Source organism: Catharus ustulatus, chromosome 3, assembly GCF_009819885.2.
Source record: "Catharus ustulatus isolate bCatUst1 chromosome 3, bCatUst1.pri.v2, whole genome shotgun sequence".
NCBI classification, from domain to species: domain Eukaryota; kingdom Metazoa; phylum Chordata; class Aves; order Passeriformes; family Turdidae; genus Catharus; species Catharus ustulatus.
In genome coordinates, this window is record NC_046223.1 from 87,507,051 (window position 1) to 87,534,477 (window position 27,427).

Genomic DNA, 27,427 nt, shown 5'->3' on the forward strand with positions numbered 1-27,427 from the left:
TAAGGCAGTACTGCATTCTTAAGGGAAAACCAAGAGGGAACTTCAGCTGATTTATTTATGTATCATAATCCCAGCACTCAGCAATGAGTTTTTAAAAGGCAGCAGTCCCTGGGAAAGGAGTTTAGCACACAGCTTATCTGACCTAGAATGCTCTACTACCTCATTCCTGAAATCTTGGCATTTATGATCCCCGTTCATCAGAAACACATAAATGAAATAGTTTAGCATGTTCTTTTGCTGCTATATTTTCTGTCCTCTAGGGGGAGATCAGAAATGCTGGACTTTATTTATTTCTCAGGATCAGTAAGGAAAAGATATCCTAGTATTGGACACAGTGTTCAAAGTAATGAGATTAATAAAGTTGAGGGCTTTTTGTAACAGCATGAAAAATTCTGTATTTAAACAGATCATTCCCACCACACAGAATAACATGCCTTTTGTTCAGAGATTTACCATGTTTAATTAGTAATTTTTTCAGTATCTTAATCATGTATTCAGTTAAATAAAGTAATAAACAAAAGTGTTCAAAGTGAGGCAATACTGTCTTTATGTTATTTTTAAATTGTGATCAGATATCTGTGGGACATGGAAAACTAAAAAAAAAAAAGTACATAGTCTTTGCTTCTCTAGTAAAATTTTAGTGCCAAATTCTGCTCTCAGGTAAATTTCTATAAAGCATTGTTCATAACAGCATCACAATACAAGGGCATGTTCATGGGTTTAAAAAGTGCCAAAGGTCAGTAGTTGTTCTCATATCTTAAAGGCTCAGCACATGCCAAGTGGACCCCTGGTGCCAGACTTGCATCACCCTGCTGCCCTACTACGTGCAGCCACAGCATCATTCCTGTCCAACAAACTGATTTGATTTAAACAGATAATAATTTGGCTAATTTATTTTTTAACTTCAATTTGCCTGCTTCAACAAATGAGAGCACAATTTGGCTGCTTTCTCAAGGAAAAGGAAGCCAACCAAACATGACTTTCACCAGGCCTCAGTTTTTGGCCCCAGATTTCAACATACACTATTACAGCAATCAAAAGAACCATAGAAATTACTTATTTTACTGTTCCTTAACACATATCACACAGTCCTGCAACAAGCAGAATCACAGATGAACCTCAGAACATACAGAGAGCACAACTACTACACTGGACATGAAAAGGAAATTTTATTAAACATGTTTACATAACATGAGTTGGAAGTTCATTTAAAAGCACAGGGGAGTGTTAAGACAAGTGGTCAAAATAGAAAGATACTATCGAATTATAGCTAGTTGGTTTTTGGCCACTAAGACAGAACAGGATCTAGTAGTAGTGCACCAATGCTTGAGTTCTTCCTGCTCAGCAGGTCGAGCAGTAACCAATCTGTGCCCTATGGAAAGATGGGCAGAATAATTCCCATGTGTTGAGTAATAATAAATAGTTCACTTGGTGCAGGCAGTATGTCTATGAATTAAAACCTAGTGTGTACACAGTTTCTACATGTGTTACAGCCCCACAGTAGGAATCTACACCAAAATAGTTATTAGAAGGAATTTGGTCCGTACTACATCACGTTTTCCATAGGGTAAAAAATAAAGTCCATCTATAGACATTTAGCACCAGACCCACAGACCTAGCCTGGCTAAAACCTGCAAAATGTCTATAAGAAAAATGGATGGCTTAGATTTCTTGGTTACTTCAGTATAGTAATTACGAGCAAACTGTACAAGTACATGCAACATACAAGCTGGCCTATGTGGAACTAACATACATTATTAAATAACCTTTTTCATCTCTTTTTACAAAACGTGCATGCAGCTTTGAACAGTTCCAAGTCATGCTGCTCTATTTGTGTGATCACAAAATTGAATGGCCTGTAAAAGGAGGGGAAACATATCAATGCACCTGCAGGAATCTGCAGTTCTTCGCACATTTACAGAATATCACAAGGGATTTCAAGGCCAAGAAGAACTCAAATGAATAAAAAGCAAATTTAAATTTGATTTTTTTTTCTCCAAAAAGTAAGATATCTTGCGTTAAAAAATCAAGCCTTGTGCTTGCATCAATCTCAAAGAAATGTAAACTAAAATTTGATAAAAACATTAGTAAGTGCAGAATATTTCAACTGGAATTTCCAGTGAAACATTGAACAACTCATACCATGCTCTATCCAGGGCAGACAGGTGCGTCTGAAGCGACACACATCAGAGAAGCCTGGGTACAGCTGAAAGTGTCATATGCTCAATTCATTCCTGGTCAACATTTTGGGAAGTCAAATATACATTTATACACAGAAACATAAGTATTTCCTCTCCATTTCTAGGAGGAAAATTGCATTACCAGTAACATATTCAATGTCAAAATTAAGACTAAAGCTGCTTTATACCAGTCCCCAGCAGTAGTTGCAGAATTCTTCAAAATTCTTCCATGCAAAACATCATAAACAGAAAAGTTATTTTATATATATATATAATGCAAACATATCTGCTTTTTACAAAGAAAAAGTGGCACTGTGATGATTTCTACTTTTAAGAATATAGCTTAGATTGGTCATTTGTTCTGGGTTTCCACGTGAAAGACTTGTAAGTACCAGAACTGAGAAACAATTTGAACTCGCTGGAATTGTAACTGTGGCTGTTGAACACTTTAACGATGCTTACAGAGATATGCTTCAGCCCTTTTTTGTTTGGTTTAGAAAAAGAAAGGAAGGGTCTCTGTTAGCATTGTGAGGACTTCTACAAAACTAGCAGAATCACGTGGTAAAAAACTAGTGGAAGTGACAAGTACAGAAAAACTGCTGAAACACCAGGAAGGTAACACTGCTTGAGGGCTCTCTCAAAATGTGAAAAGTACAACATTGTTAACAGAGTGAGAGCTTCCAGTTTGGGTCATCTTTGACTTAGGTCGAATCTAAAGGTCCCTCTCTTTTTTCTTTTTCCTTTTTTTTTTTTTTTTAATCATTATAAGCATCAGTGATAGCTGCTAATAGATTAGCTGTATGTGATATACCTTTGTTCTGTCAATTTAAGCCATCTCTGAACAGACAGACATATGTTTGAATAACTACTACAAGCGAAAACAGAAGTGATTGTCTCTCTCCAACAGTGTTTCTTGATCATGTGAATATCTGGTTCCGATAGTTTATCCTGGGTGATGTTTTGAATAGACAGCACCTGCTACTATGATCTAATGCAGGGAGGCCCAGTTGAACTTTCCAGAGATGACTGGGAAGCCCTACGTGTCAGGGGAGTCAATGTTGGATCCACTAGCGATGAAGGTGGAAATAATTTATACCAGCCTATTACCACACTGGACAGATCCAGTTCCTCCAGAAGGATCTGGGCAACTCCCATGAAGCATTTGTGGTCCATTCGGCCATAGTCTCCCCAGACTATTACCTGGAAGAAAATAAAATTAAGGTTCATGATTGTCCCCAAATCCATGATTATACAGTAATGTATGTATGTTCACTCAATATTATATGTGCTAACATAAAATGTTATTCTCAAGAGTGAATGATTGTTTTCCTTTCATGGGAAAACCTCATGGGAAGACAAGAACAAATTCAACAATAGAGAAATGTTTAATGCAACGAGACATTTTGCAGATCTGAAACCATAAGCCACAAGGATGTGTTTAATGGTATTTATAAAATTAAATGCTTAGTGAATTGGAATGGATTTACACATACTGGTTAAATTTAAGTAAACACACAAGTGGTTCCCCAAATGACAACCTAAAATGGGATTAAGAAAAAACTGACCTGAAGGACTTTACCCTGTGGACTTTCCTCAAAAACCAGTGTCTGTTGGTACAGAGGATCAAGCGTCTTCCTTGCAATTCTTGTCTTCTTCTTAGCTATACATGCTCCGTTTTCCAGTAAATACACTTTGACATACGGAGCTGCAAACAGAACATCAAGACTGTTATGTTTGGATTTACAGTGCACATCTGAAATGGAGGACAAATGCCTTAAAAGGAAGCAGAGTATGAAGAAAATGACATACGTTATTTTCATTTTATTCTCGCAATTGTATAAGCTGCATACAATTATATTCATAAAACAGATGACACAGCCCACAAGAAATCAATTTGATTTTTATAAACTTTGAATGTAATTATCTAAGATGTTGCTAACAATTACATTTCATATCTGTTATTAAAAAACATTTTATTTTTCCAGGAATTAACAGCTATTCTAAAGTCTCTATAAATGCTTAGGGATCAGAGATAGTTCAAAGCAAAAGGAATATTTAAAACTATGCCACTCCAATGACACAGACATGAATTGCTCTTTCATCTCTAGCTTCTAAGGAGATTGCAAAGTACCATTTTCACTAAATATTATATAAAGAACTGTTCCAGGTGTTACAATAAGCAGTGGTTTGGTATTGATTCTAAATCTCTTCTAATAATTGTTTCCATAAATAACTAGAACTTCAACAAATGTCCTTATAAAATTATAAAATATTATTACAATAGACATTATGCAAATTATTGACACTGACAGTTACACTAGCACAATGCCTTCTTGAAGCATTATTGTGTACAGTTTTTTCCCATACCTGGGGTAGATTTGGAGCCAGGTTTTTGTGTGAGGCCACGGGCTCTAATGACTTCTACTTCTAACTGGCCTTTTTTATCCACCATTCCAATCTGGATGTCGCCTGAGAGGGAGAAGAAAGAAGCCCCCATTTTAGAGAAGCAGTACAGCACAGGAGATAAGGTACATGAGTGAGAAAGACTAGTTTGATATTATTCTTCTGCATTAGTGTGCTTGTTGTCTCCTGATGATCCCTTTAGCTTCTCCATCCTTAAACAAGGGCTAAATAACATATATTTAGGGAGCATGGTGCCCTCTCTTGGTATACAGCTCATATCAGCTAAAAAGTGGTATCTTTTTTTTCAACAGTCTCCACCAAGCACACAGGTGACAATTTTCCCATTTTTGTCAATATTTCACACACATTTTTTGTGTGACTAAAATGTCACAACACTTTAAAAAAAAGAAACTGCTTTCATTTCTAAGTAGTCAAACTTGTTTCCTTGCCTGACTTTTGACAAATGACATTTCCTGCAGAAAAGGAAACTGCTTTCTCAGAGACCAAGCGCTGTTCTGATCTAGATCAATAAAATATAAGGGCAGTAAACTATGTGCTGATGCTTAAAACATTACATCTCCATGCTTTCATATATCATGGAATCAGCTGAGTAGAAATCTAACTTAGTTTAAAAGAGATTAAAATAGGCCATTTAGGATAAAATATGCACAGTATGACATGAGCAGTTACATGACACTTGAGCAAATAAATGAACTTCATCCATGCAACATATGAGTATGTATATATTTGATATGTAAGTTGATGATCTAAAAAACACAAATTCACAAATAGATGATCCTGAACTATAGAAATTGCAGTCTGGATTTAGAGAAACAGCATTGTGAAATTAATTGGCCGTGAGATTTTCTCGTGTTTCTCTAACAGCATATTAAAGCAGTGTTGATACCTTGGTACGTGAGGTATGACAGAACAGAAACAATTTTTTTTTTATCAATTAAACTTGCTTGGATAAACATAGCCATGTTTTGCACTAAAAATAGTTCAGAGAAAAATTACAACAACCTTTTTTAAGAGCACATTTCTGTATCACATATCCAAAATAAATGCAACAGGTAGCCAGAAGGGGGAGTGGTAATCCAAATATTTTGAAATCATCTCTAGTGAAAGAATATCACAGAGCATGTATTCTAAAATTTGTTTAAAAACACAGTGGAGTGTTTTTTTTTGGGGAGGCCAAAAAAATGAGCCTATAGTAGATAAAGTTCTAAAAAAGTCAGAATAAACGTTTTACTCGTTTCTCTGCAGAAAAATCTTTAGTTGCAAAACAAGATTAAAATAAAGAAACAGAAGAAATGCAGACCCTTATATGCATACCAATAAAGCCATTTATATATTTATTGGAAAAATAATCTCACGAAGACATTTTCTTTCAAAATAATAATAATAATGTTAATTTAATAAGTTTGATGTTTATGAATGTTTTAGTAGCAGTCATTAGAATTTATACAGCAAATTTTGCCTAGAGGGTCCTCAGAGCATTCTGAAGATAGTTTGCCTTCTTCTCATGAGTTGGGAAGGGAACACTGTCTTTTGCAATTTTTTTTTTCTCTTTCTCTCTCCTTTTTTTAGATTTGTCTCCATAGCCCTTCCTAAAGGTGGTCTTCCCAAGACAGTTGTATTAAAACTTTGGCCATTTATAATTTCCAGCAGGAGAACTATTATTACAATAGTAGCTCAAGGACTCCTCAATTAGCATCCTAAAGCATGTCTAAGAACTGCCCATATATAAGCAAAAACCTCCAAAAAACTCCATCAACAAATCTTTCAAAAAACACTTACACAGTTCTACACTCTTGCACTCCTTATACAACTCATATTCTGTTCATAAACAAGCTACAGTTAATGCTGCTAAAGGAAATTACAGACTGGTCTGCAAAATAGAGAAGATCACAGACAGCCCCCAGTAGCTGTTATAGAAAAGGACTTTGTGTCTCTCATGACAAGCACTGGCTTTATCAGTGACTGATTATTGGGCACTGCAGATGTTCCCAGAAGTTTCACTTTCTGGAGTTAGATTAACTAAGCTTGAAAAAGTACAGTTTGGCCAGAAACCCTCTGTCACATCCAATACAACCTGTGTCAAGTAAATATGAACTCTGAATGGTTGAGCTTTTGCAGCAAGCTACTATTGGAGAAGCCACAATAATTTTGTGCAGGAAGTAAAATCCCTATCTTCAAATTTCAAAAAAGATTAGCCAATACCTCAAATGGAGCAAATACTGTTTCTCACCCCACTTTGGATGCTGCCATAATAGGAACACCGGTGACTACAGATAGGACCTTCATGTTGACAATGAAGGGAGACGCTTGGTACAAGTCCTTTTGGTGCTATAGTCTGGCAGTGTGTGCATTAGTTAAGTGTCTTATTATTCATTTAACAGAGAAGAACATATAATTCTTACCCATGGCAGGGGTTGCTAGTGTTTGTCGGCCTACTAACTGTGCAGGTCCCAATCCATCGAGGAAATCACTGAACTGACTATCAGCGCCCAGCCGTACGCCAGGAAATATTAAGCTGAAACAAAATAGAAGCTGGTTAAGCATAAGAACAGGATTAATTTCTGTTGTCCTACAGTATTTACCTCAAAAGTACTACTGATACAAAGCAAGCAGCTCAGGATGCACAACCCCAAATCATTCTGCAGCTTCAGGGACTCCAAAGCAATGTAGAGAAATTCTGCACATTGACTTGAAGAAGTCCATAAAATAGGTCTTGCTAAGGAGGTCTCTGGGAACAGTGAAGAGTCTAATAGGTAAATAGACTAAGAATGACCTTGTATGAGAAAACATTAAAAGCTTGATGAAATTTAATGGCCTATTCTTCATTAGTGAGTGTGAGATTTACATAGATCCAAATCTCATCAGTTAGAACAAACAGGGAAAACAGATGTATACACTAAATCTGATTGCTGCAGCTGTTTAATGAAGCAGTAAACTGGCAGGTAGTAGCAGTAGTGGTGATTAGAGCTAAACTAAGGCCACTCACTAGCCAAAATATTCTGGCAGACAAATCTGGAACCACAGTTGCTACCCACCCCTCTCTCACGCTATGTAACACATCAGCACAATGTATTTGGAAACATTCAAGGCCAGGTTAGACAGGGCTTTGAGCAACCTGGCCTAGTTGAAAATGGCCCTGCCCAGGGCAGGGGATAAGACTAAATGACCTTTGCAGGTCCCTTCCAACTCAAACTATTCTATGATGGTATAATGTGTATTTTGCCAAGCTGTTTTCTTATATTCTATAGTGTCCATTAATATTTTTTCATAGATAAATAGTCTCCAAACAATAACAAATGAAAAAAGACAAAGAGTTATCTGTGGTGGGAAGACTCAGCTTTGACTTCCTTATAACAATTATGAGAAATTAAAGAACAGACTCTGAACCAAGTCTAGACAACATATTCCCCAGCAGGCCATCCACCATTCTATATCTTCTTATTCCTCAAAGGAAATCTCCTATTAGACTGCAAAAATAATAAAAACCCTCCTAAAAAAACCAAAAGCATATAGTGTTAAAAGCTTTGATTTCTGCACACCAGGCTTGTGTGCTTCAGCCATTTAATTCACAGTTCTTTGCAAACCCAGTGGTTGCATAGAAAAAGTCCATTAAACGCTTCTTGAACTCTATCAGGCTTGATGCTGTGACCACTCCCTGGGCAGAAATACTTTTTCTAACGTAAAGATCTAACCTAAATCTCCCCTGATTCAGCTTCATGCCATTCCCTTGGCACAGTATTTTTCTTTAGAACTGTGAGGATGCTGGAATATTTCTGGATATTTTTGCGTCAGAACTGCCTTTTTTCTCCTTTCCCACATATCAAATTGTTCAGCAGTGAATGAAAACAGCTGCCCCATTCCCCACAGCTGTTCTGTCTTACTTCAGCTGATGGGGCAGTTGGGCTCTGGATTTACAGCTCTTAATAAGAGACTTAGAACAACCACATTAAACTTTGTATGTAGTATTACTGAACACAGTTTCATATCACAGGGATTCACATACAATATCTGAACTTTAACTCTGAGGGAATCCAAACACATCTCAAAGGAAAAGTATTCCTGTGTTGTGTTTTGTTTTGAATAATGCAGTCTTGATTTAGTTGTCTTTTGATGAACAAAATGCCTCACTGGCTGACAGGGAAAATAAGAATTCTTAAGAAGTCCTGTCTCAATTTCAATTTCCATGAAATTTGTGTTATGTACCTAAAACAGTTCACTTTTTCAAATGCTTCAAGAGGAAGAATCTTTACACAGGGCTATCTCCTTTAACTAGAGTTCGGGACATCCCAAGTAATGGGAAAGAAAATTCTACTACATTAGGAACTTCTCCTACATTACTGATATTTTTAATGCCACTTACTTGCCCTCGGAGCTATAGCTATTTATGCTGCCGTCAGTGGATTCTCGACTTGGCTGTCGAACCATACGACTTCTCATCTCTGCTGCCATTCCTGTTTCTGTGCTTCTCTGTATCGTGCTCTTTAGCTTCTTGCTGCCAGCCTCTGAAAGAAGAGAAAAAGAAGCAACAGTTAGAATAACTTGCAGAAAAGCCTTCCCTTGCACTTTTCACCAGAGAACAGTGATCTGACTTGGTCATTACTATTTACTAATATAAAAAGACTATTCTGATTGAAGAACAGTCTCTCTTCCTCAGTTGCAAACTGGAAATGACTTCTCTTTAAAAGGCTGCAACCTGAAGATCTTCATTAGGGCAAACTGTTAGAAGTTAGATGTCTTGTTAATAGCCTTTACAAAGCTGGAATGCAGACAGGTCATGACACTGTCTACTAACCACATACTTGGAAATGTGCCTCTAGCCACCTTGCTAGGTTGGGTGAATGCAAAAGAAGATACAATTCTCACAGAAAATACAAAAAGGGAAAAAATCCTTCATACATGCCACAGAAAAATGTTAAATACTAAGATACTTAGTATCAAATGTATAATAATGTATTTTAACATGGCAAAATCTTACTTCTCATCGCAAAATGTCTTCAAAGTAAACAGTGAACTTTACAGAACGTATGATCTCAGCAGTTCTGAAACAGAAATAATTCTTGGGCAATTTATTTGGGAAACCACAGAATAGTTAAGCTGGACAGGACTACAGTGGAGCATCTGGCCCAACCTCCCTGCTTCCTAGAGCCCAGTGCACAGGATTGTGTCCAGACAGTTCTTGAATATCTCCAATGAGGAGACTCCACAACCTCTCTGGGCAGTCAGACTCTAGGCTTGCAACTGTAAGATTAGAAAGTAATGTAAATATTTTGAAATTGTTTGGAGACTTCGTCCATTTGGTAAAGCTTCTATCCCACATCCTTTAAAATGCAATTTGATTTTCACCAGGAAGTTTTCATGTATCCCTTGACCAAGAGGAGTTTCCAGTCCTTTGCAGGTTCTCTATGTGTTATGGCTGATCTAGAGTGAATTCTGCTGTCACATGGCAGAAATTATACTTCTAGATGATGATAAATGTTGTCAATGATCTTTAAATTTCTTCCACCTCCATGTGATGTAATAACATGTGTTGTCTTCAAACTCAGTGTCCTGGTCTTTTTCATTTAGTTCAAAATAGGTACCCAAAGTTCAATGGGAAACATCATTTTCTCTGAGAAAGTTATAGATTTGACAAAGTACATGCTAAAACATTCTTCTGCATTTACCCCTTCATTTCCGTGCTCCTTTATTCACCTCTGAAAAGTCTGTGCACATCTTTTTCATGGTCTGTTCATGGAAACAGCTGAAAAAGCAAATTATTTCTTCCATCTCCACCTGCTGTGGAGACTGAATTGCTCTGAAAAATTTTTCACCTTCCTGTTTCACAGGCACATTGTTGAGTTTGAAACTGACAGATCTGGACAGATCTTATTCACCACAATAAAACTTAAGACTTTTGTAGCCCCCACACAGCCTGTCCATTCCCCAGGCCGTTCAAGCATGCTGCAGAGATCAGCTAACCCTTGCTCTTGGGTCTGCAGAGCTGGTGGAGGGCAAGGAGAAATCACACCATATAGCTATCAGAGTAACCTCTTTGAAGCTCTCAGGGAAACAGCAAATGTCACCAAAATTAAAGAATTATTATATTGGGCTTAGAGGACACATGCCCACAGCTAAAGGGGCTGTTTCCCTCTTAAGCTTTTTGGAGTAGGGCTGTTTATCTACAGCCACTAAGCCACATCCAAATGCCTCTCAGTGGAAGAGATCAGCTACTTCCACAGATCCTTTCCTCCCCTGCGAGGCCAACAGCTCTGCGGTTTTCCTCTGAGCCACTACAGCTCATCCACATTGCCAGTCCTTGGTCAGCTGAAAACACATTATCCAGTGCTGCTAAATGTGAGGTAGAGTAGGGTAGGCAGGGAACACCAGGCACACCAGGCTCCACTCTTACACAGTGCAGGTGGCTGTGGAAGGGATTTGCTGGAGCTTCAGTGACTCTGTAAACCCAAACACAACATTTGGTCCTGAACTTTCTCTTTAAAAACTGAGGGTGTGTTCAGCATATCAATGCTAATAGGCAGGATGAGCCTCAAAAATAACTCAAAAAGGACCTAGGAAGTATAAGCCACCTACAGAGTTGTACTCCAAAGCAGGATTTTCACCTTTTCTGAAGGCATGCATTTTCCACCCGCATTGTTTTCTCAATCTCACTCTCTCTTTCTCTCTCTCTCTGTCACCAGGACCTGTCTGAAAGTGCCTCTGTTTCCATCTGCTCCTACAAAGCATGTGGTTTTCCCTGCTGCCTGCATTTCCAGAGCCAGCCAGATCAGGAAGCATGGCCTGGATGCTATAATAGGGTAGAGCCTGAAATGTGTTCAGCTTAAAAGGGATGCTTGTGAGTATTCAGGGCTCAGGAAAAGTAAATGAGGAGACTCTAGAGGTAGCTACAAGACCATCATGGTCTTGGCACAGATTGGCAAAGATATGTTTTTCTGGACGAACTGGACAACATGGTGGGTGCTGAAATTTAGCAATGAGAGCCAGGTTGTTGGGACAGATAACGAATACAGCGATAGAAATAATCACTGTAAAAAATGCCCATTGACTAAATTACAAAAATTTGTATTTTAGCTTTGAGCCACAGTAGAGATTGAAAACAGCAGGTGGAATTTTTGTTAAAGAGCAATGTTACATTGTCATGGATAGCATTGATATTGCTGGATAAACACACTTCTTTGCTCCACAGATTTGAAAAGTACAGACCATGAAGTAGGAATCCTTGTACGTGGCCACAAGCAAACCCAAAACTTTGTCTCCCTGAGCTGCAAGTAACGATTGTCTTTTTCCAAGTACTTTACAAGTTACTTCTCTGGGTCTTAGTGTCAGATTCTACTTCTTTTTCTTTTCTCATCAGTATTTTTTCTTTTCAGGTTGAAGAATCAAAAGCATCCTTTTGCCTCCCCTTATAACTGCTATTAACACTCACAATGTTTCCCAGGAAAACTAGAGACGTCCAATTTATTGACTTTTATAACCTCAATCTTAATATTTTGAAGTACAATCAGAAATAAAACAGTAACCCAACAGAATGATAAAACACAACAAGAGTTTTATGGCATAGAGAAAATTGCTTTTGTCCATGGATAAGAATCAAAATACTTGTTGCACAGGTTTAGGAAGTTTTAATCTTGGTCACTTATGTATCACATATCTTACATGATATAATAAATTATTTTTCCAATTTTAACACAAAAAGTTAAGAGATGGTTTATCTTGTTAGTCTGCTCATGTAAACTTCTCAGCAAAACCTATTTCTGTAAGGGAAGGAGGTGCTCAGCATGCAGATGAGTTGGGAATGGTTTCTATTTCTAAAGATGCCTTGCTAAAATAAACTCACTGTGAGGTACAGTTCCAGTCCTGCCTTGACTGCACAATGAAACAAGGGATCCAAACAACTACTACTGTATTCTCTGCTATTGATAATATTTCTTCTAGAAAATTTTCACTTTCATCTTGTATTACTTTTAATCTAACAGCTCTGCATATATCTTTGGAATGCTGTCTTTACATGAATAATAGAGGTTCATAAAATATTCAAGTTCAATATCTATGCCATGACATACTGAGAAGATTTTCTGCTCTTGTCAGGGTGTCTGTTGGAGAATGCTTGATCCTGCTCCAAATTTTTATTAGTTTGATATTTGAAATTAAATTTTATAATACATTACAGTTATTTGCCTGCACTGTGTAAATTACACTGTATTCATTGTGCAGACTGAGGATGTCTCTATACTGGATATCATTTCAACATAACATTTACTCCAAATGGTCTGTGTGCTTCTCTGCTGCATCGATTGTGTAAGGATTTCTGCATGCAGGAATGCAGACTGATGTGCATAAATTATATGCAAACACCTGGCTTAACAGGTACAAGCTAGAGAAAAACTATTAAAAAGCATTGGTGATGAACAGTTTTGCGGATTTAGTAATTGATGCCAAAGCATCATAAAGCACCCACCTGCAGCTAGGAAATAAATACATCTTGTAAGCATTTTGCAATTAATCAACTGGCTTGTTGCAGCAGTCCTGCTATAACACGCTGATGAGTGTGTGCAATGTGCTATTTCTTATATTATATATATAATATACTCATTATAAATATAGATATTCCTATTTGGTCTGACAAGAAACTGGCTCCTGATTTTGGTTTTCCCAGACAAAGCAAGTTAACAAAGAACGGAACCTGAGTAACCAAGTGCAGCAAAAAGCAAGTATGCTCTACCTTATATCTGCACAAAATATCAAAGCAATTAATGTGTTTCAAATTTCTGTACTTCCTAATCACTCTTAAGTCTAGGAATCGGGAGCTACTGACAACAGCATTATAGTGAGAGGGTCAAGGATATTATCTAGAGATTTAAGATGGCCTGCTACAGATACCTTTACATTCTAAAGGCATCCAATTCAGAGAGGACAATGCCAGACATTCCCCCCTCCCAGCCTCCCCCACTTAGCAAAGGCAGGGCTGCACATGGCATCACCATTGGCCTGGCTTTTTTTCTCTGCTCTGTGTGGTGCCTGGAGGCAGTTACTACATTTTGCTCTTGTTTCAGTTCAGGAAATCTGAAATGACAAGAGGGGCTGCTGGAGCAAAGCTTTCATCCAAGGTGCCAAGGTGTATGTTGCATGCCATGGGTCAAGTTAGGGGACATACAAGAATGTCCAAGAACATGAGCTTGGCAGCTTAGTCAATAGGACAGCATTAGAGACCACTGTAGGGCAGAAGGCAATCCTGACATGACAGAAGCAAATTTACACACATGCAGCACCCGAGTATGGGAAAATTCATGACTGGTTCAAAAGAACATACCAGAGAACAAAGCATACAGCACTGATAAATCCACTAATGAATCACAAGAAGTGTCATTGCATGGCTCAAGGGCAATTCATTCGCAGTATCAAATATGCTCCTGTGTCCAAAGAAATCCTAAAAGTACTACAGCTCCAAGCCAGCTCAGACCAAAACCTGGCAGGACTGTGACCATGTGGCTGGTTTGTACACTGACTGTGTGAGACACAATGAGATTATGCCAACTGGAATAGTAAGGGTCAACCTTAATTCAAAGATCGAGAAAAAGAAAAGCCAAGGGGCACATTTCCTTCTGGTCCTCTCTGATGTATTACTGATTTTTACAACTTCAAATTTATCTGCTTGGAGACCAGCTGAATTACAAATTCTGCAGCATCCCCCTCACTTTCCATGTAGTGCTTTTAAACAAAATTTATTTGTGTATGAGTTGACAAAGTGCCCCGTGGCTTATAGTCCTGAAGCAGAGACAGAAAGAAAAGAATAAATAATTCAAAGACCTTTTTTTTTTTTAAAATATGTGTACATCTCTCAGATGAACTCAGCAGTAGATTAATCATTAAGACTGAAAGTGCATAGTGACCATGGACAGAAGATAGATAGTAAAAAATTGTACATTTAAATACAAATTTCAACAATACAAGTTTCTAGTCTTTATATCATGCAATATTCCCCTGTATTTTTCATTCTGTGTATTGTGCAATACTCTCCTGAATATCATGTTCTTTGTAAAAAGACGTGAAATATTGCAGTAATTGTCTTTTAAGTGTTTCTTCCAAACATCACACAATATATTCAAAGAAAGGAGAATGCTGTTGCTGTTCTGTGGTGTTAGATCCTGAGGTTTAAAATCCAGATATAAACCATCATGTACTTCTTCCCATTTCTATTTATTAAAACAAATCTATAAACTAAATTTACACTAATATAAATTACAAAACCTTCTAGAAAGAATATTCACCTTTTCAACTGGAAAAATTCATTGAGAAGAAATTTTATCAGAAGTTTGGAATAAACTGTATCTCACAATGGCATTCACAAAGTCACAAACTCATGGCAAACACCCAACTTTCCCAATAAATACTTTCAAATAATACATAAGAGATAATGCAATTTATCCCTTAATATACCCCATATCTTTTTCTGACATATGTACATCAAAGGAACAAAAAGCACCAATCCTGAAAAAAGGAGACTTCACTGAATTGCTGTCAATGATTGTATCAATGCTTTGATGGCATTTTAGACAGTGTACACCAGAATCTCACCTTTTGACTGTATTTTTCACTGAAAATCAAACTTGCAGATTCAGACTCTTAACAGTTTTAAATTTCTAAGTAACTTATCCAACAGCTCCTAATGACTTGCATGAAACTGAAGTAGCACTTTGAGAGCAAATTAGAGGAATAAGTCCATGCTCAAAACAAAAGCAAACAAGACAAAGAAAGCAAACATTTTTTACTACCTAACAGTGATCTCAAAACCTCAAGCAACTTCTTTTACAACTTGTATCTTCTTTAGATGTCTTAGACATATTTAGTGGAAAAAAAAGTAGAAACAAGCATGTGTTTTATATGTTAATTCTGATACTTATTGTTTTTTCATGTCAGGAAAGAAAACCTGTGTTTAACCAGGAAATATGTATCTAAAGGCAAAGCAGGGATGTCTGGCCAGGAAAAAATCAGTTATGGCTTCTAAAATTACTTAATGAAGATTAATTATTTCGTCCACATACTTGAAGAGAAAAGAGTCACTGTCTTTCAGCCAAAATGAGGCAATCAAAGATGATCTATAGCAATGAGTTTCTACTTCTGGGATTGTGCTAAGCAGACTTTACAAACATATAGAAATGAAAGCATCTTAATTATCTTCTTCACACATGTGTAAAGAGCTATACAAAGCCAGAATTTGTCAGTAACGCTGATAATAGATACACATGCCATGTTCTTCAACTCTGAAAGCCTATTTCAATTAAATTCCATTAGTAAAACAACAAACCCATGTTTCAAACAAATTATTTACTATATAAACAGTTTATAATATATCAAGCACTCACTTTCTCATACACTCTGTGCTTTTTTGTTCGATGCAAGGAAAATGGGAGACAGTGAAATAAGTTCAGAAGAGCTATTAGCACTTCAACAATAGCATTTTTACATTAAAACACAGCCCTATATAACAACATTATACATCACCAGCCAAGCCCTCTCAGAGAGAACTGACATATAGTATAGAGATAACATTTGTCCAAGGCAAGGGTGCTGGGGCACAGCTTGCAGTTAATACAGCAGGGTAAAATGAAATGGAATGCAGGAAAAAAAAGAGAGATTTTTCAGATAAACTAGACCAACATTTCATTTCATTAGGAACTTATACATATTTAAGTAAATTTGAGACCTTTTAAGTAAGTTTTCACAATTACAAATAGTTCACTATTTATTAAAAACATAACAGTATGATTAATAAAAGACAGTATTTTACTACCAATATGACAATTTATAAGGCATCAATAATAAAGAAATTCACTGTTATTGTGCATCTTCAGAAAGTTTCCTGAGAGCTATGTACTGTACATTATGGCAGCCCAAAGTCTAATTATTTTAATAACCACCAAAAAATTGTAAATTGAAACATTGTCAAAACCGTTGGTGCTAAAGTATCCTCCAGTAAAAAGAAGTTACATGTCTTTTTGTACAGTTGAGAAGTTTCTGAATAATAGCTCAACCCTAATACAATTTCACAGCAAACTAATCAGGAGACATTACAGCTTTAGAAACAGTCCCTTCCTTTTCATCTCAATTACCAACCATGAAACAATCTGAAAATGCTGTTTACCGTTTCAGTGGTTTGATTTGCTCCGACTGTAACTTTCAAGCCCTCTAAATTTTATTTTACCACTACCAGCAACTTTCAGGTGGATATCACATTTCCTTTTAAAAATGTTAATAACCTGCTTTTAAGAGCTCATTTCTAATATATCAGATCAACACAGTGTCACACCGACTGGTTTTTCTTCAATGACTGTAGCATTGCAAGGTTGTAACTCCAGACTACCATACACTGCTAAAGCAAGACTCATGAACAGGCTCATCACAGTAAAACACAGAAAATACAGGCTTACCTTCAGTTTAAGCAAAATTAAACACTGGCTATGATCAAATCCTTAGCAAGCAGTCAGCACCTAAAGCAGTTTCACCTTTGTTTAAATAACTTGTGTGGTTTCTGGGAAGAATAAATCTTTGGGGTCCTGGCGTTGCCTCTCCCTCATTATCCTGTAACCACTTGGCACCGCAGCACTGCGAGGAATGATCAAGTTGCTTCACTCACAAGTTCCTTTTACAACTGTGATTACATTACAGGGCCTTGTAGTGAAAAAGGTACTGAACTACATGCCAGCTAGCACTTCATAATATATTGCTGAAAGGTTAAAAAACTCAGTCAGCAGTGCATTTTCCAGTTATGTGCAAGCATAGAAGAGCACAAAATATTCTTAGCAACCTTGGTCAATGCATTTTTTAAAATGTTGCTGGTCAAACATTGATGAGAAGTCCGATAAATCCAGAATCACATTTCTCTGTCCTGTTGATTTTGACTAATTTTGCATGAATTTTGGTTAAAAACACCTGAAACATCAAACACCTGTTAAAAAACACCCGAGAAAACATTGAATTTGCATTAAATAATGTTACATTTATGCAAGAGAAGTCCAAATAATGTTACTGTCTTAGAGGGATTTGAGCACAGAAGAGTTAAAAAAATTTCACTGCCTCTGAAATGCCCATGTGCATTCTGAGAACAGAAGTTCATTTTTTAATTGCTCCTTTCATCTTTAAACTTCCTTTTCAGGAAATGGACTTTGCAATATTTGTTTCTATGTCAAATTGTTCCATTTCTCTAATACTCTATTCTGACAATGTATTATACTTTCATTTTGTAATTGGTTAAGAATAAATTAATTTAACACACCTTTATCGAATGGAATTTGAAATTGTAGGAGCCAATGTGCCTTCTCAGGGTGATTAGAGACAGAAAGGAGAAAAAAAATTACTCAGCATTTGTCATGCCAAAAGAAGAGAATTGTTTCAAACAGAATTATAATGAGGAAAAAAATTAAAACATCGCAATACAGGTCTGTAGATCTTCAAGTTATGGTAAAGTTCTGATCATTTAAAGTATCATAAAATAATCAAGGAGAAAAATGCCAGAAATTAAACTGTTCATTTCAGCTAATAAACACATAACAGGATTTAAGATTGCAAATACTGTAGAGGTGACGAACTCAAAATCCTCCCCAGTAATGGTGCAGTATATCACGTCACTTCTATGCAGAAATGTTCATGTATTTTCACTGCTTAAGCACAGATTTCATATTTAGTGCAATAGTTGAAGTAATCTTTATCTTCTTGATAATTTTAGAAATTATGCTTAGAAGGTGATATTGGCTTTTGGAAAAATACATAGCTGTATGGTATGTAATTCTTTCATGATGTGTGTTAAATGAAAAAAAAAATAAAATATGAATAAATGGAAAGACTTATCTCAGTACAATACCATGGTAGGAATGAAATACTGATATTGGGAGCTGCTAATGTGTGCAAGTCAGTCTCCCAAGATCTGCCTCCAGACTGCACCTGGCAAAGGCTCCAGGACCTGCCTGCCGCCTTGAGCAGTTTTACACAAAGCACTGCACTTGTGTCAAGTGTACAGAAGTTCCATCCCACACAGGTTCTTCCTTAGGAACCTCAACAGGGGTTTAAAGTTGAAATAAAAAACACACAGAGAGAAAGCTCCATAGTTCTACAGCTACAGAAAGCTCCTTGGGTCACAGCCTTTCCTCCTTTATGCTCCTTCTCCTAGTCCCTAGGAAAAATAATCCAAATATTTCTTATTTTTAGGGACAAACCCCCTTTCCAGGACTTACTCTTCTGGATGTGTGACACAAAGGTTGTCCAAAAACTTGGTTTGTTCTTCCACCACTGAATCCTGAAATATTAATCTCAAACTCTCACAAATTTTTTCTCAGTAGCCTCCAAAGCACCACACTTCAAACAAACTTTTATTTACATTTTCCACAAATTTAGACAAAATTTTGCATGTTGTTTTTGTAACCTTGTTTGCACTACTGTCCCTTGTACCACCATCAGTGATTCCACTGAAGTTTTGGCTACAGTAAACTATAACCATGCTTTTTTTCCGCCAAATACCTGTGATAATGTTTACTTTGCTCTTGAATTTCTTTTAAAATGTAACTACCTAAAGTTCCAAACCAGCTAGGTTGTGATGACGTACAGACATACCTCTCACCTCTGAAGCCAGCCCGGGTAACAACTTCCAGAAAGGAGGCTGAAAACTCAGGAAATGCTCCTTCTTTTGATCAACTAGAGTTCAAATCCAGTTAATAGTGGTGCAAAATATATCTTTTGAAACAGTTTTTTATCCACGTTAGTAGTTAAGAGAGGTAAGTAGTGAGGTAGATAGTAATTTAATGTTTCTGTTTCCAAAGAGCTGTTTGTGGCATTATGCTCAGACTGGTTTAGTTACAGCCATGTGTGGGTTAAAACACCTATGCCTTGTGCAGCGGATCTGGGCTAGATAAACACTGCATAACTCTAAGATATAATTGTTCCCTTTGTGTTTATATTCTTGAAAGTGGACAACTGCACACAAAGACCTGGTTTAGAGACAGATCGTTCAGCCAAACTTCCCAAATGAATACTCCAGCATAACTCTGCTATAAAATCCTAGGGTTTACATCCAATATTGCTGGTTTATGTTCATTATCAAATACGCTCTGAGGAAAACCCTACTGACAAGATATAAAAGTTCAGCTGTGCCACTGACAGACACCAGCACAAAAAACATGTCACAGCATCAGTATTGCTTTGATATCTGGGCAGTGTGAGACAGCAGGATTTTCTGTAACACCTTGCATTTTGCCATCAAAGACAATTGCAGGTTATTTTTGCAGGTCCCTATGGCTGCTCATTTCTCATTCTCCCCAGCTTTCCTCTCTTGGTTACAAACTTTGTTTAGCAAGGAAGCACTTGCCTTTCTCAAAGGTGAAGCAGATGAAACAACAGTCAACAGACACAAGGCACAAAGCACACAGGAAGAGTTGTTCTGTGATTTCCCTGGTAAATCACACTACATTTTTACTACAAAGCAAGATTTTTTTATTGTTATTGTTGGTTTGTTTTATAATAGATTTATCGCATAAATAATCTGTTATAGACATGATAAAAAGCTAAGAGAAATGTAAGCACACGGGAGAACTAGCCATATATATTATAAAATAATATTTGAGAGCATCTGAATTACAGCCAAATAAATATAAGCAGACAGTGAGCGTTTACAAAATTTTAAAGCCCTTTCAAACACAAGGCAGAATGAGATGGGGAAAGAAAAGAAGTGGTGTTAATACAGCCTATTTCTACAGAAAAAACGGATTCCCTCCTGTGAACGGCGGCGTCCTCCCAAACTTCTAGTTACTTCTGAAGTGAAAAACTGCTGTGCCAACTGAAACAGAACACTATATGAAATAAATCTTTTAATGCCACCGTGCATAAATACTAGTAGGATACTGAAGGATCAATGGCACTTGTCTTGAACTAACACAATATCCAGAAATGTTGTTCCATGTAAGCTAATAACAAAAAAATACAATACAAAGCTAATTTCACAACTTCTGAACTATTTACCAGGTCATTTTCCTCCCTGTGTATTATTTAAAAGCAGACACTAAGACTGAGCATTAAATTTTCCTGCTGTATTGATACAGAGGGCACTAACAAACCTATCACAGATGAAGAATTAAAAACTAGTTAATAATAAACTGAAAATAAAACTTGCACATCAGCATCAGCACCAAAGAAAATGAGAAAGGACAATGGAAAATTGCACAGCTCTGTACAAAGAGAAATTTTCAAATCCACATCATAATGACAAACATGAAAAAGCCAGTCTGAACCACAAATTTCAAATTCTGAATTTACTTGTGGATACCACAGAAAAAGATGGCGCCCCAGAGTACACAGCACAAAATTAAGATATAATAAACAAACCTTATTTTTATGGTCCTAGGCTTACTATTGGTTAAACAGAAAAGTGCCTTTTAGAGTAACTTTAGACTCTATTACTCAAGCCAAGCAGTACTAAATCTTTCCAATGATTTCAATATATATTAGCTCATGGATGAAGATCATAAAATACAAAAGTAAAACAAACTTGCCTTTCATAGCAGGATTACAACCATGGTGCTTGAATCTTGCAGAGCTAATGGTTTGAAGGTCAGGCTCTTTGGAACAGATGCACTAATCTCTTATTATCTCTATATTACACAAATTATTTCAGATAGTATTTTTTCTTGGAACCAAGAGATAAACCTCTGTTTGCTGCCTAGGATTATTGTGATCATTAATGAGAGTGGTTCTTTTTGGGTTTGTTCAAAGTGTGAGAGGGTAGCTGCTATTGAGTACAAGTTGGCATAAAAATAGCAATGGCCAGTTAAATAGCAGGGAAAAGTAAGACACATAAATTCCATGCAGGTAATATGCTGTCAAAACAAGGATTAAACATAATGCACAGAAAAAAAGGATTCCTATGTACACAATGAATCAAAATCACATAAGGTAAAATCCAAGATCAGAGCACAGTCTTGCTTTATTATTAGGAAATACTGTTTAAGTAAACATGCAGTTTTGTTATTTTAACCTCTATAATAGGTCAGACTTTCAAACTCCATGGGTACAATAGAATCTAATATGACAGAAGATTTGAGGTAAAACAAAAAATAATAAAAAGTGCATAAACCCTGGCTTGTTTATATATAGCTGATATTACTACCTTCCTGACTAATTAAGGTCTGATAGGACATAATAATTATCTAGTTGGCAGTCAACTTCTAATAAAATCACAATGAAAGATGACATCAAGAACATGTAAATATCGTAAAACAGAAATTTTGAGAATCTCCTTGATAAATTAAAAAAATAGCTACTGCCAGAATAAGAACAATGTAGAAGTGACTGAATAAATAACTATTAATAAATAAATAACTATTTCCCAGCCTTTAAATCACCATAATTATATGTTATTAAACACACCATCTCTGGGCTCTGAAAAATATCAAAACTAGTATGTCAGGTATTAGAAAAAGAATATTTTTGAAAAAGAGTCTGCAATCACAAGATTTACCCTATTAGTGACAGCACTGGAGATAGGTAATGAAGACAATCTCCTCTTCCTTTTGAAGTGAGTTTTAATCTACATTTCAGTGGTAAAAGAAGCCAATGTCACTGACAAATGACTCAAATCCAAAAATTATTTTACTTAATGATCCTTTCATACAATGTGCCTGATTGCATACTGTTTTCAAAAGATTATTTTTATTCATGGTATCTCCTATTTTCCAAAGCTGCTAATATATGTATTTAATTTTTAACAAGAACTTATTCTAGCAGAAAATTGAAAGCATTTCTCTCAAGTCAGGATCTTACAATATATAGTCATAAAAATTCTTAGAATAATTTATGATATTTTCCATTGAAATGTTTAGAGTAAAATCAATTTTTCTAACCCTTGCTCAGTGGTGGTCTTTCTCTGAAAACTGCATTATGTGTAATGCCACATTGGGAAAGAGGAAGATGCCCAATGAAGACCAATACTTTTTCAAAGGCCTTAACTTTTCTATACATTTTTCTGTCATCCTCAAAGGAACTTTGGGCTACACAGAGTCATTGACTACATCAAATGAGATATAAAAGCATGGGTTATTTAAAACAAATCTGAAGTGCATGGCATTGTTAAATATTTTCTTTTTCCCTACACACAGAAGAAGTGGGGTTTTTTTTTGTTTTACATATTCACAAAAACACGCAGAATTTTCACCAAGTCCAAGTTCATCATGTGCAGATCTCCATGGAGCTATTCCCTGTGAAGCATGCATAGGACTGGACCTCACTGTCACGAGGATACCTAATACATCATATTTAAATAAAATTCCAATACTTTTGTAATGTGACATTATTTGTTTCAACAGTGAGGAAACTGAAACACTAATATAAACTCCTGTTCCAGCACATTGGTTCCTGAAAAGTTGAAATATTTGCTACTAGCATATGATTTATATTAAAAAGTCTTATGTCTTTAATGTAACTCTCAATCTGTGAGTTTATATTATGTTCTGTTCTATTCATCCCAACAACACAATGATAAATAAAGCACCAACCCAGGACCATGGTGAAATTCTGGTCTGCTTTTCTTCAGAATTACAAAGGCAAAGAAGAACATTTTGTGTACACTTAAACAATCTCTTATCATACCATCTTCCTATTCAGCAAGGCAAGTAACCACAATATTTTCAGATATTTTGTAAGGATAATTTTGACAGTGATAATTATTATTTTGGCAAAAAAGCTAGCAATTGTAATGAAAACATCTTGTTACAGAGTTCAGCACTGTGCCATCAAGTAGGATAACAAATGTCACCATGCTATGTTCTGAAGTACAAAACATGAGCTAAAAGAATAGTCAAAGGATGTGAGTATAAACATACACATTTTCAAGGCAACCCAGTGATGGATGAATCTGTTTTAATTTAATTAATGAGCTGTTCACATATCCTATGCATTTCCTCATAGTTCAACTGAGTTCACATCTTAAAAGACTTTAGGGATGTTCTTACAGTCAGCTCCCAACTCAGCTTGTAGTCCACATACCTTCTATAATATCACTAAAATACATCAACTAATCAGGTACCACTACTTGCTTATTTAGCTAACTTTACACTGCAAGGCATGATCTATGGTATTTACCCTTAAAGCAAGTGACCTCTAATGAGTAATTCATTAAAATCCCCCAAACGGAAACATTCTTACTGGGAGGACACTAGAAATGAAACTGGGATTAAATGTGTGCATGGCCCACATTATTCCCCAGCAGCAGCCAGCTCTGTCCTACTTCAGCATGTTTGGGCATCAAACATTATATTGCATTCAGCCACAGATTCCAATTTCAAGAAAGCTAACACTGTCCTGGTTTATATGGTAAATGTTATTAAACAAGTTTAATATGTAAGTGATACACAGATGTGGTTTAAATTATGGAAATTTAATGTCCCACACCCTCTTTCCTTAAAACAATATCCCTGTCTAAAGATAACACGCAAGTGGTTACACACGTACATACACACTATATTACTGTTTCTGTTATCATATCCTCCTAGGCAAACAAAGAGTTACAGATATATTTTAATCTCATAGTTACAGTTGTAAGCTCTTAGGAAGTCTTGGCTCTTCTGCAGACTGTGAGATTTTTCAATGGGTCACTTGCAGTCCTGGAGTTTGCTCCTCAATAAAATGGGACAATGGCACTTACCGTTCCTTTGTAAAAATGCTTTAAGGTCTATGGCTGCCAACAATGCAAAGAACAAAGACCCATCACTACTATTAAAGAGGGCTGACGTGAACTATAAAAGTCAGAACATAAATTAAGAGCACATAAAATAAATTGCACTACCAAGTTCAACAGTACATATTTACATAGTAGCCATAGCAGTTCTTCCTCCAGTTGGGATTGCAAAATGACTGTTATACTGCTACTGCAACTACAAGAGAATAGAAAACTCTGAACAACAGGAAAAAAAAAATCAGCAAAAGGTCTTCCATTTATTTTACAGAAGAGTCTTATTGGACTGCTAAATTCTTAAGCCTTGAAGTCACTGGGATTTTTAAGCATAAAACTCTCAAGAGCAATTGATTTCTTAAAAATAAGCATATCCCACCAACAAAGAGACCATTTTTATGCATGAAGAAAACTACCTGTGCATCTAACATGTTGACTGGTGTGTCTGTGGAAAGCTCTTTAAGTGAAAACAGAACGTTACAAAGCAAAACATCAATGTTCACTTCTCAGTTTTGCAAGTTCATTTCATACACAGTTCTTGTAACAAAAAATGATGATCCTACTTCTCTATGGTATATGGCTTCTGTCATAAGTACTGTCAATATTGTAGTCATGGGCACCACATGAACACAAATAAAGAGTAAAACATGAGAAGAAAGTCAGGAGATATCACATCTGGCACCCTAAATTGATATCACAGAGTCACAGAATGGTTAGGGTTGGAAGGGACCTCTGGAGATCATGCCGACCAAAGCCCCTGCCAAGGCAGGGTCACCTAGAGCAGGTTACACAGAAACACCTCCAGGTGAGTTTTGAATGTCCCCAGAGCGAGAGACTCCACAACTTCTCTGGACAGGCTGTTCAGTGCTGTGCCACCCGCAATGTAAAGAAGTTCTTCCTCACGCTGAGGTGAGCCTCCTTATGTTTTAGTTTATGGCCGTTACTCCCTGCTTGACATTCTTTGAGATACTCATATGCATTGATGAGATTCCCTCTCAGTCTCTATCATCATTCAACCTCCCTATGGGATCAACCACTGATCCAGCTGGACATTGACTTGCCTTCCTGTTTCTCTTCCTCACTTTAAACTTGACTGAACTTCATGCTGCCCAAATATTTTTTCTCTTTTAGCAACAGACTATTTGCAACTATAAGCAAAAAGTAATATTTAAACAATACTAAGAAAGCATAGTATGGACAAAAGCATTGGCACACAACTTCCAAGTAAGGCTAAGATAACAGATTTACTGCTCAGTGTACCAGCACCAGGCACAGGGCAGCACTGGGTGAGTGACAGCACCTGGAGCTTGCTGTGCTCCCCAGTTGCCCTTTGAAGACTGAGAGCATTATTATATTCCCAGCATGCAAAAACTGGCAGTACCATATCCTAGAAAAAAAGTAATATTTTTATTAATGGTACACACACACACACAAAAATGATATTGTTAAAGCACTTACATTTTCATCATAAACATTGTATCATGGGTGCTGTTATTACATATTCTCCTTGACCAATGACAATGTATGAAAGGTTTAGATCATGACAACCGTGCTGAGAGCACAACTAATTCAAGTTACAATAAATTTGCAATTCATTGTGTCATTTCCATCTACAGTTATTTAGTTTTTGTTTTGACTGGAGAGATGCACAGCATTTACATAGTATTAGTTTTAATGATGACATTTGCTCATCAGAAAAAGTAGGGTATTTAAGGGGATCACCAGACATTTGATCACATTTAAAACAATTAGCCAATGGACTTCTTAAAGATTTTTCATGGCACTACTTCTGAGGCTGACGACCTCGCTTTCTTTAACATGAACTTATTAATGGTTCCTTTAGTGCAAAAAATTTATACAAAAATATGAAACAAACACATAACTGTGCCCCTTAATTAGCATTCACAAAGAATCTTAGAAAACTGACTTTACATCTTATGAATGCTGAGCAATCAGCATAGCAAATGAGAGAAACCACTTATAAGGTAGAGAGTTACAGCATCTCAGCAAGACTTACAAAAACAGAATCAGAAATTTTAAGATAGTTGTACCTATGGAAAGTAAGTGTGCCAAAGGCACTCCTGCATTTGTAATTTGAACTTAGCTATCATCCAGCAATATCAGGTTCAAGCCTGGTGTTCTGACACAGTTTGCTTCTTGCATGTGGTGCTGCAAGAACAAGAAAGTGGCTACTTTCTGTAGCCCAGAGGTGGTTATTTGTTAAGTAAGACCTCCTCTATCCAGGCACCTCTACCCTGTGTCTCTCCTCCATGCAAGATGGACAATAGAAAACTTTGCAGGATTCTGCCACAGGATATGAAGGATTGGGGCTGCTGAAAGCCCTTGTTTCTGTGGGGGACCAAGGAAAGGGCTGGGAGCAGAAACAAGAGGGGCTGGGCGCAGGGCAAGTAGGACTCAGCTTACTACATTTCAAGCATCTATAGAGGTTGCACTGGAGCTAGTCATGCCAGACTCCTTTTAGAACAGAAAACCAGACATTTTAGGGGGCACTTAGTTTTCACAATTTCAGACATTTACTTGAGGATGGTTAAGCCATGGGTACAAGTGAACATTTCTCTCTCCTGGCTAGAAAGAAAGCCTGAAGTGATGAACTGACAGCTATATTGTGGACACCTGTACTTGTTTGAACTACTCCCAGCCTTTCTGATAACAGCTCCTGGTCCACTTTGAAAAATGGTGCCTTTCTAGTTGTCAAGGACAGGGTTCATTTTCTATTTCACACAATCCCTCTTCAGCTCCTGAAGTACAACTGTACCATGTAGGTCTATTGAGAAAAACACAATCTGAAAGAGATGGACTCCTGGGATTCCTTGAAGAGCTAAGCAGTGGGAATTAGTGGCTGGAAGATTTGTGCTCAGGTCTTTCTAGATGCAACCTTGGGTTTTTATATTTTTTAAATTAAAAATGGAACAATCCATGACGTCAAATATTCAGTCACCAGTATTTGCACAGAAAGATTTGTTTCTGGACCACAAAGACTAGGACTGGAAAGGGGCTTTTTGTCCTTTACAGAGTGTCCCCTGGCCCAAATCAGTAAACTCTGAATGGCACTGTGGTAGCCTGCTACAATCTAAAGGTGATTACTGGGAAAAGTCAC

At 36.8% G+C, this 27,427-nt stretch overlaps 1 protein-coding gene across 29 annotated transcripts in view; it reads right to left on the reverse strand.

Annotated features, from left to right (window-relative positions):
- Positions 1–1,152: 1,152 nt before the first annotated feature.
- RIMS1 (regulating synaptic membrane exocytosis 1) overlaps positions 1,153–27,427 on the reverse strand; it is a 310,442-nt gene continuing 284,167 nt past the window's right edge. For all 29 annotated transcript variants that reach the window (XM_033054837.2, XM_033054832.2, XM_033054836.2 and 26 more), the window contains 5 exons: positions 8,965–9,106; positions 7,007–7,119; positions 4,548–4,649; positions 3,746–3,885; positions 1,153–3,380 (listed from right to left, as the gene is read on the reverse strand). In XM_033054837.2, the coding sequence (XP_032910728.1) occupies positions 3,162–3,380; positions 3,746–3,885; positions 4,548–4,649; positions 7,007–7,119; positions 8,965–9,106 (716 nt within the window). In that variant the 3' untranslated portion in view covers positions 1,153–3,161. The remainder of the gene's footprint in view (positions 3,381–3,745; positions 3,886–4,547; positions 4,650–7,006; positions 7,120–8,964; positions 9,107–27,427) is intronic.